General features: G+C 39.6%; 1 protein-coding gene and 1 pseudogene across 3 annotated transcripts in view; both read right to left on the bottom strand.

Annotated features, from left to right (window-relative positions):
- The window catches only part of LOC145485335 (contactin-3-like), a 2,459-nt gene extending 914 nt beyond the window's left edge, over positions 1-1,545 (bottom strand). Inside the window, exons 1-2 of one of the 2 annotated variants that reach the window (XM_081464016.1) lie at positions 1,160-1,545; positions 242-541 (exon numbers count right to left, since the gene is read on the bottom strand). In XM_081464016.1, the coding sequence (XP_081320142.1) occupies positions 242-506 (265 nt within the window). In that variant the 5' untranslated portion in view covers positions 507-541; positions 1,160-1,545. Of the gene's footprint in view, positions 1-241; positions 925-1,159 lie in introns of those variants that run through there. The other variant, XM_081464014.1, reaches the window with a different exon arrangement.
- A 1,985-nt stretch (positions 1,546-3,530) lies between these two features.
- On the bottom strand, positions 3,531-14,441 carry LOC145484484 (uncharacterized; annotated as a pseudogene). Its single transcript, XR_014049021.1, has 8 exons — positions 14,382-14,441; positions 13,743-13,805; positions 13,236-13,305; positions 8,174-8,774; positions 7,764-7,864; positions 5,970-6,034; positions 4,911-5,062; positions 3,531-3,850 (listed from the first exon to the last, which is right to left on the bottom strand). The product of XR_014049021.1 is annotated as an uncharacterized LOC145484484 (transcript).
- Positions 14,442-18,025: the final 3,584 nt, after the last annotated feature.

The raw sequence follows: 18,025 nt of genomic DNA, 5'->3' as shown, positions 1-18,025 counted from the left end.
TCTGAGTTTCATCTTTGAGCAAACATTTGCTATGGTTGTCGTGTAAAGCAGCAGCTACCCTATTCTAGTACTTTGGAACACCTATCTTAAGATTGGTGGGTTTAGTTTGTCTTTGAATTCTTTGTTCAGTTTTTCTCTTCCCGTTGTTCTGTTTACATACAGCGCACGGCTTTCCAATGTAGAACTACTCCAAATGACCAAACGAAGTCATTCCTGTAAGTGTATTATTTTTTTCACTTACCTGATCCATTCGTCTTCTGATAAACCTTGGCGCTCAACGGACCTTCGCCTTTGATGGTGAACGCCAGTATCTGAGTCGAGTAAGTCTGGAAAATCTTGAGGTTTGTGAACGTGCACCAACGAACATCAGGTCCGACAGTTACATTCCATACCACTGGACCGCCGTCTTCCTGCTGAAGGAGTAGCCGATAGCCTAGAATCACGCCATTCTTGTGAATCAATGGCACATCAATCCAATTCGCATTTAAAGCAGATTCGTTAGCCATGTAGAGATATACGTAAGACGGTGGTGCAGATGGGACTGTAGAAACAAAACGGTAAAAAGTGTTACTTCTTTTTAAGTTTATCAGGCTGATTTAGCAAGAGAACGGAAACGTCACTTGACGACGGCGCGCGCAGTACAAATACCCAAATATGGTCAAATTAGAACAGAATCCAGGTTATTCCGCGCGACCTGCAGTCGTCATCTGACGTTCCCGTCCCGTTGCTAAATCAGCCTAATAACTCAACATTACGCGCTCTTAGCCACCGTGTGGTAGTTAAGGTGGCTTACTACAGTTTTCCCGAGACTCAGTAGCGCGCGCTACGATGGCTTGCCACACGTCAGTATTAATCGCGCGTGCAAAAATGACACAAGTAACCCTAAGAAAAAACAAAAACAACTTCAGGACTTGAAAGGCGTTAAATCACTTCGGAATACTAGCAATAGTTTCAAACTGCTTTCAAACATGTGTTTAAGCACAGGGACAATAAAATGTGACAGAAAAGGTCCATAAACAGCCGGTAAAAGAGCTTTAATCAAAATTGTAATAAGCCACCTTATAGTTTGTTAAGCTAAACACTGCGAGAAATACTCCGCAGTTTTCAAAAAGATATATAGGACTAGCAATCCCTTCGGAAAACGTCGTAAAGCTCTTACCATCTTCACCAGTCACGACTGTCACCGTAGAATAAGTTCCGTGTCCGACTGATGTCCTTCCAGCCACACGGATGTTATAAAGCCAGTACTCGTGAAGCGAGGTAACGTTGTAGTTTGAGGTGTCTAGTCCCACATCTGCATGCCCTCCAGAGTCGTTACCGTCATCAGAACTGAAGTGATCTTCATCCCAGGCCACTCGGTAGCCAACCAAGATGCCGCGGACATGTCTTCGTGGAATTGAGTGCTCCCATTCAACGTAGATGCTTCTAGAGCTTGTAATATAGTATGCGATAATTCTTGGACCAATATTGGGAACTATATGATATAAAAAGAAAAAGCTTAAGGCAAATCTCTTTTGGAAGTGCCCGTACAATTCTCAATGCTAATTGACCGATACACAACAAAGAGTACGTCATAATGACTTGCGCTAACTGATAAGCAAAAGAATAAGCTATCTATCTTAGTAAGTGACCTGTTCGATCATGTATAACTTCGGGTTTAGTCTTAAAACGATAGCTGCCATTCCTTGCTGGTGAGTTGACAATACACCCTTTACACGCACCGGCAAACCGGCTACGCTAATGCGTGAAAACGTGCAACAGTCTTCCAAATCAAAGCAACTCGTTCCAAAACTGGCCTTGGAAGCAGCTGCACTTTTTCGGTTCAACATGCTTAACTTTTACGCAGTAGCATGTTACTTTTAAAGGGTATTTTTCAAGCCAAGTAGAATTATACTATTTAATTAATAGCGGAGCTCCGGCGGCCTGAAGAGCCGCCAAGCGGAGCACCATAGCTATGAGAACAGAACCACATGCATGCATAGAAATAGAAACCCATGCAACTTTTTTTTCATGGTCAACATGGCTAGCGACATGGATTGCGGGCGCGGGCGCCCAACGACGACGACGACGACCTGTAACATGGCGGCCATACTTCAACTAATACCAAGTCTTGGTTTACAGCGTACGTCTTTGATATTTGACGTACATGTTATGGTCAATTGACAGCTGTCAAAACAAGGTATCCGCTGACCAGTATCACGTGACCATAAAGCTGGCTCAGGTTTATAGCTCATCGAGGTCATGTTTTTTTTTTAAGTTGACCGCTGACCAAGTACTTGTTTTCTATTGGATCCCGACCTCGTGTCAGGTTAATTTGTTGAAATCAGGGCCGTGTTGTTCGGAAATTGGGTTAACGCCAACACAGGATTGGATATCTGTGAAGAAATATCCTTTCCTTTTTTGTTCATAAAAATGCTGATGTCAGCATTTTTGTTGAAGTTCAGGGCTAATTATCTCGAAAAAAATGAGTGGTTACTCCAATTTTTCTTTGTGGATTCCCATAGCCCTTGCAAAGGTCTACTTTTTTCCGCGTGGTCCTAACCTGGCGTAAAAACCTTTGTATTTAGTAGGCACCGTCCTTAATCGGGTTTTGAACAAAGCGGTTTGGCTTAGGCTTGGCTGAATCTATTTATTACCATTCGCATTTGCCTAAGCAAAATATACAAAACGTACTGGACAATCGGACACTATTAGTGTGTGCGTAGGTAATCAAGAGTTTGCATAGTGTATAGTGTAATGTTTGGGCGCTTACCCCTCGAGGAAAAATTTCGGTTTAAATTTACTAAAATGACAATGGCGAATGAAACAACATTGTCCGGAATTTCCAGAAACGAAGACAACCTAACCAAGCATATTTCTTACAGGGGGTTTCCGTTCCAGTTGCGTTTCCTTCTAGAATTTTCGGAACTTTCGGTTGAATGGTTCGTATTTGGGGAATTCGACAATTTTCGGATTTTCCGGAAACTATGTAAGAAACGTTTTCGTACCATTTGTCTCTCTTTCGAAAGTTCTAAAATTTTCCGTTGAATAGAAATTAAAGCGTCCTTTCTCTTCATCATCGTTTGGGGTTTTCACAGGTAGTGTGAGTCCCTCACTATTGACAACTCTTAGAGTAGGGGCAGGGAATGCTAGGAAAGCTCCGACGGGCTACTCTATAAAGTTCTATACGGGGAGGCTCCAACCTGAGGTCCAACCCCTTACTCTTTTGTGTACCATTTTGACAGAAAAGATACTCCTTTCGTATACCTTTAACTGGAAAAAAAGGTAGCACTTTCACATACTTTCATAATTGGGCCGTATTATGAATACGTCGCCAAAAATATAATACGTCGCCATTCTTGTCATTTTCATGTAGTGCTTAAAAAATTAACTGATACAGCCATGAGGTGCGTCTGTTCGACGACGCACCTTATGCGTCGCAGGTTAGTTTCAATTAAAGTTACAACGTGTATTCGAGCAGTGCGTTTGTAAAGCAGTAATGCGTGACTGTCTTGCTAGCATAGCACGTATGTAGAAGTTTCAATGTGTCTTTACTTACCGGACTCCAGTGTCCTGACCTTGAACGGTTCCGAAATAAGGCCTACAGATTGAAACGACTTCGCAAAAACACGAAAGCTGTAGTTGGAGTATGGAACGAGCCCGGATACATCCATTGTTATCGGGTCAACATTACTGCGAATAACGCCTTGTGGTGTCCACTCGGAACCCTCGTTTTCAAGATTCTTGTACAGGATTCTGTAGCCGAAAAAAGAACCATCGTGTAGCGGAACAGAAACTGTGTCCATTGTTATTTTGACTGAGTTAAAGGTGATGATTGACGCGCGGGCGTTTTTTGGCGCCTCGCAGATAACTGAAAAATAAAGCAGAATTACTGAACTTAAAAGAATTGAGTGATTAAAATCCCTGACGAGGGAAGTACTTGTCAGAGTTACATCCGGGGATATCCCGGGATCCAAAGGTGTCCCTTACTCATCCCTACAGTAGGAATACTACATCCCTTTTATTTCTTAAACTTTTCGCAAGAGCAATCTCTTGTTAAAGAACTTCAATGAATCAGCCGTGAGGCCGAGTTAACTAAAATCAAGCAAATTTCGCACTACCATTCCCAAATTTTCAATTAACCTATCAGGAACTTCGTCTGATGTCCGGAATTCATGCGATATGGAGACAACGGCTGGGAAATATCTAATTGTACGGTTTTGGCACGCAGCGCGCTTGGGCGGCAAATCAGGCGCAGATAAACTCCCTAAATATTACGCTGAAACGTTACAGAAGATGCACCATCCACCATCAGGTGCAAAAGATAATGAAGGTGACTGACCTAATATTCCAAAAAGTCTGTAAAAAATTCTGCAGAGAGGGTTAAATTTTCGAAAACTTAAGGCGGCTCTGAATCCGGCATACAGGAATTTTTGAAACTTTGCAAAAAGTTGTGCCTATCGCAATTCGATAATAACAAAATGGGCTTCACCCAGCCGTTTTTGAATTATAAGCACTTAAAGCTAAAATTAAGGGTATTTTACCAGGTTGTATCGTTGCTATGGTAACCTTCTAGGCCTATGTTTAGCAACGATTGGGCCTTTGTGTGATACCATTATTGTAACTTCAATTAATAAAGTGTGATGGCGTTGATCCGTCAGAGTAAGCGCTAGAAATTGTTACCATGCAGGCAGCCACGTCAGGTCTAATTAACACTGACCCGTTGGAGCGTACAAGGAGTGTCGAGGTTAGGGCTAGGTTGAGGGTCTTCGGTACACATTTTGCTTGATAAGGAAGGGGTAGAAAGAAACTAATCCGAAAATAATAATTAATAATTTAATAATTTGCATATGCTGATCAATAGCGCTGTACAATTCATTAAAGACTAAATAAGAACAAAATATGTAACGGAGGGTCACTAGCTAACTTACAGTTATGGCTACCCCTTCGACAAGAAGCCTCATCCATGACACCAGGAGATCCAAGTAAGGTGCTCTTTTCCATAGCGAGCTGAAGAGCCAGCACGGATCGCCAGGAAATTTCGGTGAATTTTAATTCAAATGAGACTGAGGCTTTGCCATTACTATGCAACAAGACCACAAAGGAATAGATGAGTGATGTGACATTTTCAAGGTACATGATAATTTTAATTCTAAAAAGGATACTGAAATAAAGATAAAATGCATTTACAATAAATGATGCATTTTATGGCAAAACATGTGTTCTTATTGAAATGTAACTCGGCTTGGTAGAGTGAGAAAATTTCTTCATTGTGATTGTCTGAGATCAGGTCACAATTTATCGTTAATTTTTACTCAGCACTGCAGATCAAATTAACACGTGCGCCTTCGTAACTTTTTCAGTATAAACACATTCTAGTATGAGGCATGGGCGCGTTGGTCAGCCAGGCCCAAGATATGTTTTAATTGACACAATAAGATCACAACAAAGCAGATGAGAGATATATCAATTAACATCCGCATGCGTCAAAGCCGGACACGTAAACACCAAAAACCTCTTGTTAAGAAAAACTGGGACCGGCTACCCCCAACCAAATGCAGTAGCGCCACCTTTGAGGTTTTAAGGTTATTCCAATAACAACAGAATGAAAGATAAATTAGATAACGCTAATTACACAACACTAGAACAAAAATAAATCTTATCCGAAAGTGCTAGTGGCAAGGCTGAACGTAGAATGTCACAAGTTTCGCAACCGCCTCTTTTTACAAACGCACTAAGCATGAGCCTTCGCGTGCTACACTCGTACCCAGTTCTCTGTTCCGTGTCAGCAAAATATTAATTTATGTCAATGCCGATTATCACAAATTACATTTACCATCATGCCGTTTCACTCAGTAGTTTAGTGCTATTCGATTGACTGACTAGCTTTTGATAAACTGCATCAACTTTAAAGTTACATGTAAACGGTCCACTTATAAACAGATACGTACCTTGACTAATTTTATGTTTGTAAAAATAGTTAACATTACTTGTCGGTTACCGAGATATCTTTAATTTGCTCAAAATAAAAATCCCCAACGTAAAGATCATTTACCTGTGTTATGAGAAGAAATAAATGTCTGAATTCAAGTAGTATAACTAGTAACAGAAAAGGAAATCAAAGACAAATGATAAAATGCGCGTACAATACAATACATCTACATCCGCTAGCACACTTTTAACTATAATAAAACTGACCAAGTCTGATTGGCTATCAACAGTGCGGATTTTAGCCCGAAGAATATTGCCAGCATGCCGATTGGCTGAGGGCACGTCAATTAATCTCAAACAGTGCGGAAAGTTAAAATTGAGTGCAAAAAGTTGAAATTGAGTGCAGAAAGTTGAAATTAAATTGCATGTAGAGTATTAATGACTTATCAAAACTACTTTTCTCGAGCAATTTGGCATAAATAAGCACTCGTAATATTTTTTTAAAGAGTGCGAATTACTCTCGCTCCATAAGCTCTTGAAATTTTTCTTAGTCTTATGTGTTCCACATTGCACCCGGAATCACTGATTACTTATACGAACTGAACTCCACTCAGTCTTCTTACTATATTAATTATGACTAAGAAAACTACTTCATTGTGATTGGCTGAGAGCAGGCCAATTTATCGTTAATTCTTAATTTGCACTGCAGTGCAAGTTAACGTGCGCGCGTTTGTAATTTTCTCAGTCAAATAATAAATGGGCAATCTTATGAAAGCTCGAACAATTCAGGATTTAAACTACTCGTGATATTTTCAAATATCACTTGTAGTGTAAATCATTAATCGCACTCGCCATCATACGATTAGCTATACTTATGATTTCATTATTACGCTATTTTACCATATTAGGTCAAGAGAGAGCGAGTAATATGAGCCCGTATTGCACGGTAGAGTCGTATTTTCTTTTCGTCATTCGCTAGCGCCTTATGCCATAGATATGATTTTCGGATGATGCATGATGTATTTCAAAAACTAGAAGCCGAAGTACTATAAATTAACATAATAGTGGAATCATAAATCTCTTATTTGATGGTTTAAGATATAATACGCGTGGACATTTTCTTAATTACTCATATCTTAACTCGCCCCCTTCTGGGCTCGGAAAAATACTACGCAGGTCGCAAAATATCCGCGCCTATCATATGTTAAACCATGGAATAAGGTGTATAATATATTTGTTGTAATCGGACAATGTATGTCGTTTTCAATAAAAAGCAAAAATTGGCAGAAGAACTCCAATCTGTGATCAAGAAAACAGTTATTACTGAACGAGAACTAACACTGATTATGATGAATGTTTGTTCCAGAAGGTCCCCCCAACTACTAAATAGAATAATTTCATTAATATACGAAATACACGTAGAGAATCAATATGAAAATATTAGGTGAAATGTCAGTTCAAAGGAAGTCTCTTGCAAACTTCGCATGAAAATGAGTGGGTTTTTTTTGGCACGTTAATATGTTTGCGGGAAAAACTCAAATTCAAATCTGATCTCTGAAGGTAAATTAATCGCCCTCGACTGGTGAATGTGAAAAGCTGACGTTTCGAACATGGATCATCCATCAAACTCCCAGGTAGTCGGTCCAACAAAGATGAATTTAATACACCAGTGCCAATAGACCTAATTACAAGTATCAACTAAGTCCAACGGTTTTTTTAGGTTTTTTGTTTTCTGTTTTTTTTTTTTTTTTTTTTTTTTTTTTTTGAACTTACACTAATGAAGCATCCATGGCATCATAGGCTACGCTCTGTTGCGTACCTCTCAAAAACAGACTGTTGTCAACTTATCTTACTTGATCAGAAAATTTCACTCTCCACTGAGCAGCTTTGCCAGAATTAAAGGCCAGGTCTGGAAAGATGATTTTCAAACCTATTTCAGTAGATCCACTGATATCTGAAGGCACAAAGAAAAAACAGTGGTGGAAACAGACGTGAATAACACGAGGACGGGGGATGGGAGCAGGACGGACGGACGAGTTGCAGGTGGATTGTTTTCTTGCTTAGGCAAGAAAAAAAAAGGATGCCACAGAAGAAGGGCATTGGGGTCCTTCAGTGAATGTCTCTCGCCTAGATAAGCCATTGAAATATGATATGAAACCCCGAGAGAAAACGGTGATTATTCCAAGCCTCAAGAGGAAGAGAAAAGCTTTGTGTAGAAGACTTTAAATGCGGGCTACCTATTGACGCTAACTACCACACTTACCAAATGCTGCATCCCACCTCTCGTCAAGGACATCTCGAGACTGTTTGGAATACCAGATGTTTAAATCCTTGTAGAACGCAACAGGGAATGTGTCTCCCTAGATAGTAATCTTTTCGCGTCTTCAACCCGCTTGGACTATTGCCGCAATGGTTGTGCTCCCAAGACGACTGACTATACCATCTGTCTTGGTACACAGCTAAATTTCCATTTTTCTCCCATACGAGCCCGAGATAAAACCAGATCCCCTCGGGTGGAAAAATGACTCGGGAACAGTACTTGTTTTTACCGTATACCTCCACACGAAATAGTCCATCATGGTAGATATTTATGCCTTCGTACAGTTCCTCGTCGGCATCTTTGTTCCCGAAATAGATCTGCAGGTCAGACGGGGGCCAAAACTTGAGAAAAAACCCGATGGTCAGGTCACAGTCTGATGGATGTTCTAAACATTTTTTCTCGTGTTTTTTCAGCTTGACGTAAGTGTCATCCGTTCCATCAAGGTAAAGACCTTTCCCCACTGGCGACCACGTATTGCCCGCTCTCCCTTTCGCATCCATGTCTTTGTTTAAATTGTCAAATGGCCAAATGTCATGATCACTGCCTATAAGACAACATGAACGAGAATTGTACATCATATGTACATGAAAGGTAGGTGTGATTTTATTGCGTGTGAGAGAGTTATCGTCACGACTTCCACCAACGTAAGCACAAGCATACACTGCCGTGTAGCATGTAGCATTCATACGACAATCAAGTATAAGCATCTTGACTGCATCACCACTAATAGAAACATATTACCTTGGACTCTAGACATCACTAGAGGATCAATAAACATCGGAATACGGCTTGGTACTGCTATTCTCTCTGAATGTGATTCTATTGTATCGGCGGCTAATCCCATTAACATTTTATCAGAGCGGTTGCTAACCTGCTCCAGGTTCTTGGTCAGTGGACGCGTGAGTCTGGAACAAGGCGGCTAGCCGGTAGTCCCTAATAATCTTTCACTGCGAGGCGTGAATTAGAGTTGTAAAGTACAATAGGCTATTTTTATTGTTGTGTACCCAGTAACCTGGCCTATGAATGCAAACGACCCTGGAGGTGACCTTACCTTGATACAAACCTCTCTGCTTTTCTCATTTAAATGCAGGCTAGGACTACTTGATTTACAAAACAAAAGCTGTGAGGTCTTTATCAAAACAAGGTCACCTCCAGCCTCGATGCCATTCAAACGCCAGTTCACTGAGCACACAACTATAAAATGGTCTACTATCCTTTCTTATTTGCTCATGCGAGTCTTAACATTTGCGAATAGTTAGTTAGGTCCATGAAAATGTGACTTTTTTCCGGAAAAGTTACTACAAAGTCAAGGCAAGCCGAGGCAAGTTTTGGTACCTTACATTCAAACCAATTCAAGTGAAACGAGTTCCTCAAGATTACATTAATGAATTGATTATTTGAATATTGAACCCACTAATCGTTTCCGAGTACAATAATGAATTGATTTTTTGAACATTGAACCCGTAAGCCGTATTCTTGGAACGACTAGCGGGTTTAATATTCAAACAAGGGACGAGCCATTAGAAAAGAGATGGGGGGTAGGACCTTTTCAGCTTGCAGGAATTTTTTTCACGTAAATGCCTCTGCAGGATGTTTTTTTTCGTGGGCAAGTCCCCTGCACGAATTTTTCTTTTTTTGAAGGAGGATGGAGGGGCGGGGGAGAATTGAAGAATTGAATCATTTTTGGTACGTTTTCCACAATTTTCAGCCGATGTGTTTTATGTATCGATTGGACTTGAATGATAATGCGTCGTTTGCTTTTCCAAAAACCTAAAACAGATTGAAACAACCCATACTAAACGCATCAGTTGTGTTAACACCTCCATGATTGTCTTTGATTACAACGTTTGTCCAACGTTGCTTTTGGCGGCCACCTTAGGGGAAGTGTTACGGTTCGCAACGGGTATGCACATCTGTGTCCACAATCGTCATTTACACATGTAAGTTGTGAAATCACTCCTATATGTCGAGGCTTTCAAAACACGGTATGTGCTTGTATATGCAAACGAATCAAGCAGGATAGCTGTTTATACGACATGGCTTTTTATCATTTTTAAGCCATCGTTATCCATAAGAGTTTTTCTGCAAGGGTGTTTGGCTACCAGTGTCCATGATGAGGTTGCTACGCACAAAATGTATCAGCCTTGAAAGGGAAGAATGTCCGCTTTCTTAATTGCAGAGAAAACCAGGTGAATGGGGATTCCACCGGGACCAAAGTATTAAAACTGTAGTATAAAGTGGCTGCCAAGGTGCCCCGCAGGCAGGTACAGTTTGTAAGCCTGCCAGTGCAATTCACTCTACAGGATTTTTTTTTTTCTTAACCTCTTCTTTACACGTTTCTTTTTTTCAGTCATCCTCCCTTGCAACCTTTTTTGGCTTTTTCCCTATCCCCCCTATCACTTTTCCAATGGTCCGTCCCTAAGCATTAGCGTCGCACACAGTTTCCAAAAATAGATGACATCACCAGAGACTCCCCACATGACTCAGACAAGAATTACAGTCCGATAGAGGGTTTTGTATGAGCGCATTGTCTTCTAGACCAGAAAATCAGTCCAAAAAAGGAAAGATTGCGGGTCTAGATTTTTGATTAGCTTAAATAATGTTAACAAGCAAACACTGCTGACGTAGGTAATGTAAAACGGATTCAAGGTGCCCAGTAAGGAGCCCAAATGTCACAACTGCACGAGGATCTTACAAAGCCGCTGTGACAATCTGACAGATCCCAAAACCTTCAGGAATTGGAAGTCTAGAACGTTTAGCGCAGTGGTTGCGACTCGCAATTCGCCGCCATTCAAGATCAGTGGAGGCACCTAATTGCCACTTAGATCGAAGAGAAACTGGAAACCCAATGAGGAAAAACCGAAAACCACATCGGATACCAAATCCAAAAACCCGCTGGTATTTTTGACCCAGAGACAGGTCACAAGTGACTGACTGATTGATTCGAAATAAGTAAAGTAAAGTAAAATCCTTTATTGAAAACACGATTATTAAATTCTAATCGAAAACCAAATGCTAAAAAAGGGAAGTCTGCAAACCGCAATGGACAACAAAACCGATTCTCTTCCCAAGCCTCGATGAAAATGCGCTCTTACTATAAGTACCTTTACATTTTAGACAAACAGTTCAGTAGGTTTGATCACTTGTCAGTTCCTACCCCATGATGAGACGTTGATGGCCTTGATGGCCATGATGGCCTTGTTACAGTACACCACTTGCAGACAGACAAGTCCCATGAGCAGTAGGCTTTCTTAAGCACGCACCTAAAATTATTGTCCCACTGCACCACATTTATAACCTCCCATGGATGGACACCTCTTTCTCACCTTGGGCCCTTTCTCAAAAGTCACGGTAGCGTGACCGGTCCCGAAAAGCTGTTCTTTGTTTGCCGTATTTACATTCAAATTCGAAATATTAATATTTTTGAAATTCAAACAATAAAATTATCAGGAATTATTATTCCTTAGATTTAGATCTTAAAATATGACTTCGGGTCCGTAAAGTGACAGGGACGTTCGCAGAAAGGGCCTACTGGACATGTTTTCTTGTCATTAGGTACTTACGAAGGATTCAGTGCACGGAGACTTAGCTCCAATTTGATTTATCTGATTTTCTTTCAGTTGTCTGCTATAGTCTAGATCATCAGCCCTTATTCGTCAAATGACATTACAGTCAACGCTCCAGTGAGCGGATACCCTTGGGATCAGAAAAAACGTCGAAACTCCCGTTAAGGGACATTACCAGTCACCCGATAGCAGACGCCTACTTGTCAGTTACTCCCGGAAGGAATTGCGAACAAGATCGGAGAACTGATGATACATGAGAGTGGAGGAAATAAAATTTGGTAGTCCGCATGTTACACGGCAGGTATATTTTCCAGGTTGCAGGTTGCAGGCTGCAGGTTGAAATTTAATTATAACTGAAAAACCGCTGGCACTTAAAAGAAACATACAGGTCGTAGACTTACCGTGACTGTTACATGTTGCTGTTTACAATCGCTCAGAAAAGTGGCTTCCACCTAAATGCCAAATTAATTAACCGGCCGAGGCTAGGCGATGGGAGGAGAGTATATTCCTATGATTTTAAGCCTGCAATGAATTATTTTTTTTGAAGAAACATCTGAAATATCATCTGAAATATCTGCTGAATCTGATTTCTTCCTTGTGAGTACCAAAATGAAAGCACACTGAGCTTGTGCTAGTATATTCCGTCGGTTAAAATCTTATATTATTTCATTTCTTTATTTATTTACTTCATTTGTGATGGCAATCTTCTGTTGTTGAGGGAACTGACCCGAGCCAAATCTGGAATCAATGGAAACATCTGTGGAGCGGCCATCCAGATGGCTTTGAAGAGATTTCACTGGTCTCAGCGTGTCGATCGATAAGTACTTATAGCGGATCGATCGTGTTTTCACTATGTGAAAGAGGCGAACTACTTTATGTTAGAACCCCTAACAAGTATATAGGTTATTAATTATTTTTAGTGCCAGCGGTTTTCCAGTTATAACTAAATTGCAACCTGCAACCTGCAACCTGCAAAATATACCTGCCGCATGTTCCATCCCTCTGTAAAGTGTTGAGTTAGACATAACTCGACAGTGAAGAAATAAGTGACCAACATCACAAATGCCGAATGAACCTAAATCAATTTTTAGTAGCTCCGCGAAGTTTAATGATATTTAATCGGAAAGTAGCAATGATAGCAACAGAATCACAAAACAACAAAGCGATCTTCAATAGAGTGTCGCGTTACTTCGCGATTACTTTGCAAACGAGTTACCACGTTAAGCTTAAAAACCACATTAGGCGTTTGGCCAAAATCAATTGTGACTCGCTCGCACACCTTTTCGTGCGCTTTACGTCAGCTTCATGTATTTGCTTTGACAGTTTTGATTGGTTTTCAGGATTGCTTGTGTAAATTGTGATTGCCTAGAGTGGTTACTTTGGTTTTGGTTTTCACGACACTCAATTGAAAACTGCTCTATTACTGTATTACATGTTACCTGCCACAAGCAAAACACCTCTCAGCGGACCAAGCTTGTGGTGCAATGCCACACATACGAGAAGTGTTACCTGAATAAGGCCAAAAGAGACAATTTTTTGCGTGGAAGCGTTTAAACTATCAACATGTAAACAAAGAAATTTAACTATAAAACATTAATTGCGAAAAAATTGCCGACTGAGAAGCTTAAAACCATCTGGTTAAAAGAAAACAAAAAAGGTTAAAATCTTGGGTCGACGTTTCGACGTTCGCTTAACATCAAAAGATGTTAGACGTTCGCTTCTTACCATCATTATCAAGTCAAAGATGAATAAACTTGTGTGCGAACATAAATGTAAAAGAATTCCTAAGAGACACGAAGTAATGTAATAAAAATGTGTTGATGATACAACCAGGTATTAGCACGCAGAGTGACGTAAAAAGTTCGGCGCGAATAGAATCTTTCTGACATTTGAACACAGGTTTCGACTCCTTAATGAAGAGCATGTCAAAAATTAAGCAATCAAACTTCGATCTTCGTTAGGGAATGTCGAAACGATGTCACAAACTGTTGTCTTTCTAAAACCTTTGACTAAATATTTTTTTCGCAATGTTTTATAGCTAAGTTATGTAACAAACCTCTTCCTCTACGTAAATAAAGAAAGCAAGGAAAAAACAACAGCATCTTCAGCAACAATACGACCTCGATAGAAAATAAGAACTTGATTGAGACATATTGCACTGGGCTTCAGTAAATTTTCGTTTTGCTCTTTTAAAATATATTTCAGCATCAATCATTAGTTTTACTAGTTCAATCGAGTTAATCAAGAAAGGTAGTTTGTAAAAACGATTGAATTTTCATTAGCATATCAGCACGATGACGAAGTCCCACGTCGAAAAATTAAAGCAAACGACCCGTTCTCGTCTTCATTAAACTCAAATATAAAATAGTAAGATAATACAAAATATCAAAATGACGACCTAAACACTCAAAATCAAGCACTTTTGAAGCCTGATGAGAAAATCAAACACCATTTCAGTTTCCCTCTTAATCGCAGTAAACTGCTTAGAAACTGCTAATGAATATCGATGTTGTTAACCCATAGCATTGTGAAACCCTGATTAAATAATACTTAAGACTGAAAGAAAGTGAAAAGTGATGCCGTACCTTCAACACAAAATGAGGAGTTTCGCCAGCAGTATCCATGCAAACTTCTTTTTCGACCATAGATACATCCAATAGCCTTGTTTTACGGCGTAAGAACGGATCGCAGTTTTCCTCCGAATGATCACTGTATATAATAAGTATTTAATAAACTCTTTTTGAAAGCTACCGGTATGTCTTTTGTGTTAACAAACAATGTTGTTTGTGTGACACGAATATTTAAGTAGTAAAAAAAGACCAGAAGTTTAATTTTAAAAAAAAAAATCATCACTAGTAATAATACTTACAATCTTGTTCACTCGCTTCTCCGCCGTGAAGTCTCGAATTAATTTGGATGTTGCAGAAATGCGAAAAGAGAAAAGTTAGAATTTGATTCGCAACGTTTAGTCAGCACTTGTTCTCCTCAAAGTTATTAAAATTCAGTATTTGTATTTAATCGTCAATTCACAGTTAATATTTTATTATTATCAGCTTATTCCTGGTCAGTTATATATGGCCACAACCTGTTTGAATGTTTCTTTTTGAAGTTTCATTCGTTTACAAGTGCTTCAGGAGTAACATCTATTTAGTTATTTTTATTAGAATTTGCCCTCCTTTTCGCTTCGTTCTTTTCATCATAAGTTAACAACTGAACTCCGCCATTGTTCTTGTAGAAAAAATATTTAAGCAGTTGCTTTCTTTGAGTTCAGCCGAACAATAAAAGAGTAATTTCTATGCCATCTATTTGTTTCTGATCATAAATTTTCAACACCTTTTTAATTGATTCATTCAGTGCGACAAAAAAAAGCTTCGCTCGTGGATATAAAATAGGAACCGCTATTTTCAAACCATTTTTGTCCTTCTTTTCTATTAGGTATTTGGTGCGTTAAGTCAAATTAGCAGAGTTGCTGGCAATGTCTTCAAGAAACTTAAAAGAAATGCATTCCAAGTAAATAACCTTCTGAGCTCTGTTCCAAACTAAATACCGTATGCTAAAAAAATACCGTATACTGCTGTCGTAGACAACCCTTTAGTTTCCTTGACGTTCAGTAGTAAAGCAAGATTTCGGATTTTTTCGGATTTTTCCAGCGACGAATGGTACACTATTTCCCAGAATTTACGAAAAAGAGGACAACCTCGCGAGGTTTACCCGAATTTTAGGAAAATTCATTACTAGAAATTTCCGCTCCATTTGCTTTCCCACCCAGGATTTCCGGAATTTTCTGTTGAATGGTTCGCTTTTTCGGAAACTCAACAATTTCCGGATTTTCTGGAAACTTTCCCGGGAAATTTCGGTACCATTTGTTTTCGTTTTGAAATTTTCGGAAATCTTGTTTGAATGGAAAGCGCCATAGATCTTCCCTTTTATTTTCATTCCATGTGTTGACAGACATCCCTGAGCGATATAAACACGAGAAACCCTACCGGTACAATGGTTCAGAAAGTGCCTCTCTTACTATTAATTTCTTCTCTGATGTTCAAAAAGGAAAACGAAAACAAGGAAAAACAAAAGAAATGCCTGCCAACGTTATTCATTTGTTCATGAATCTTTCTCTGAACGCTCGGGAAAAAGAGAAAACGGCGCCTATTTGTGGACGACTTGCAGCCGCTGCAGTCGACAGGCCGCTCTTTTTTAGGCTTCAATCAGAAAGCGTCGAGATATAGCCATGGAAAAAAAAAAGCCGGTGAAGTGATTCTTATTTCAAGGAGAGGAAATTGAGGCAGTTTGCCTTCAATTTTCTTTTTAGCCTCGGTGAAAGTTTGTTTTGCAAATTGGGTATTTATAATCTGTCAACTGTTTGTTTTATCACTTCATTTGTGCCTTAATCTCTTCACCCTGCCGTGAGAATCATTTTGCAAAATTTCCAGGTTGATCTCTCTTGTTTAAGAGGATGAATGAAAGTTCAAAATGTTTTTTACATACAAGTAATCGATTTTGTCACCATCAACAATTTTCTGGCCTGATGTTAGTTCAACGGTGCTGAAATTAAAGTTACCTACTACAACGTACGGAAGAAGCCTGAAGGACTTCACGGAATATCTTGAGTGATGTGGACGTTCAACAAACTTTTTGATGTCACTGCGTTGTCTATTTGCAACAATGTTTTTAGCTTAAACTCAGCACGAACAGTACAAGTCTAGATGAAACAGAATATTAAATGTGGAAATAACATCAACCAGGAAAAAAATCCGAGTGATGTGGACGTTCAACAAACTTTTTGATGTCACTGCGTTGTCTTTTTGCAACCATGTTTTTAGCTTAAACTCAGCACGAACAGTATAAGTTTAGATGAAACAGAATATTAAATGTAGAAATGACATCAACCAGGAAAAAAATCCGAGTTCCAGATGGGATTTGAACTCACGACCCTTTGGAGGGTAACACAGAATAGTTTTATTATTATCAAGGAACATGATGAATACAGATTAAGTGCTTTGACCAGCACGCTCAAAATTAAGAGTACCTCAGTTGATAGCCAGAGGCCTCGTGGTCTATCAAAACCATCAAACCTTTGATGATATCTTTGGGAAAAAAAACTTCTGTATATCCGGACCGTGGATTGTTAACACGTTTTATTGTTCATTTGAATCTATTACCAAAGACAATTTTTTTTCATGTTTGCTAAAGGGGCATTGCTTAAGATTATGGACCTAAAACGACCCTTAGTATATTTCCTAGGACCTGAAGGATGCCCGACAGCTAGAATTCCTCTGTTTATGTAGCGTGTCGAAGCAAAACATGTTTTTACATCACGTATCCCACATTGATGGCACTATACAACCCCAATCTATCCACTATTTAGACTAAGGAGCATTGTGCAATGTACTTCGCTATGGGCCGTCGGGCAATGGGCAATTTGCATGAACTGGTCATAAAATACAGCCTCCAAAACCGTTTTAGCCAGTCAAACTTGACTTCTCTTTGTTTTAGATTTCCCAGTGCGTAGCTTCGCATCGGCATCGCAGATTTTGTATCACGTGACCGGTTCATGCAAAGGGCCCATTCCACATAGTGGTTGGACAGAGTACTAAGTTTAAATTCGATTGCTGTGTGACATTTAACCGACACACAAAGAGTTTTAAAGATATAAGAAGCTGGAAGGCAATAAAACGTTTAGCAGCTAGCTCGGTTGTAACCCTGGGCGACATCTGCTTTTTGCCTGTTGCTAAAACTCTAGATCTGGAAAGATTTCGATTCGTGCTTTTGCAGTCTCCAGCAAACAGTTTTTCTGCTCTCTTGCGTTGTGAGGTTAGCATAACACAACCCCTGGAACGGGAAGTCAGAATTCGATAACTCATGTTATGAAATAATTTAAACAGAAGAAACATGCTCATGTATTTATTCGAAAACATGCAAGCTGTTCACGACCTCGTTATTATGGACCACCAGTGGTCGTCTCAACTGGACCCACCATAGGATTGCCAACAACGATGTGATTTTTCCTGTACAGATAGCCGTAACAGTATTTATCTATTCAATGCTAACAACTTGGTAATTTTACGGAATGAACGTTTACGAATTCCAAAATGGTGGGAAACAGCATTGTATACAATCAGGAGCCATAATCGGGGACGGAGACCGTAAGTCTCGGGATTCGCGCGCACCTATGATATGGGACAATTTTTCTATTTTTAGAACAAATTGCGCCATCCTGACGTCATATATC

This window comes from Orbicella franksi, chromosome 4 (genome assembly GCF_964199315.1).
Source record: "Orbicella franksi chromosome 4, jaOrbFran1.1, whole genome shotgun sequence".
NCBI classification, from domain to species: domain Eukaryota; kingdom Metazoa; phylum Cnidaria; class Anthozoa; order Scleractinia; family Merulinidae; genus Orbicella; species Orbicella franksi.
Note: the sequence above shows the minus strand (reverse complement) of the source record. Positions and strands in the feature narration are given on the sequence as shown.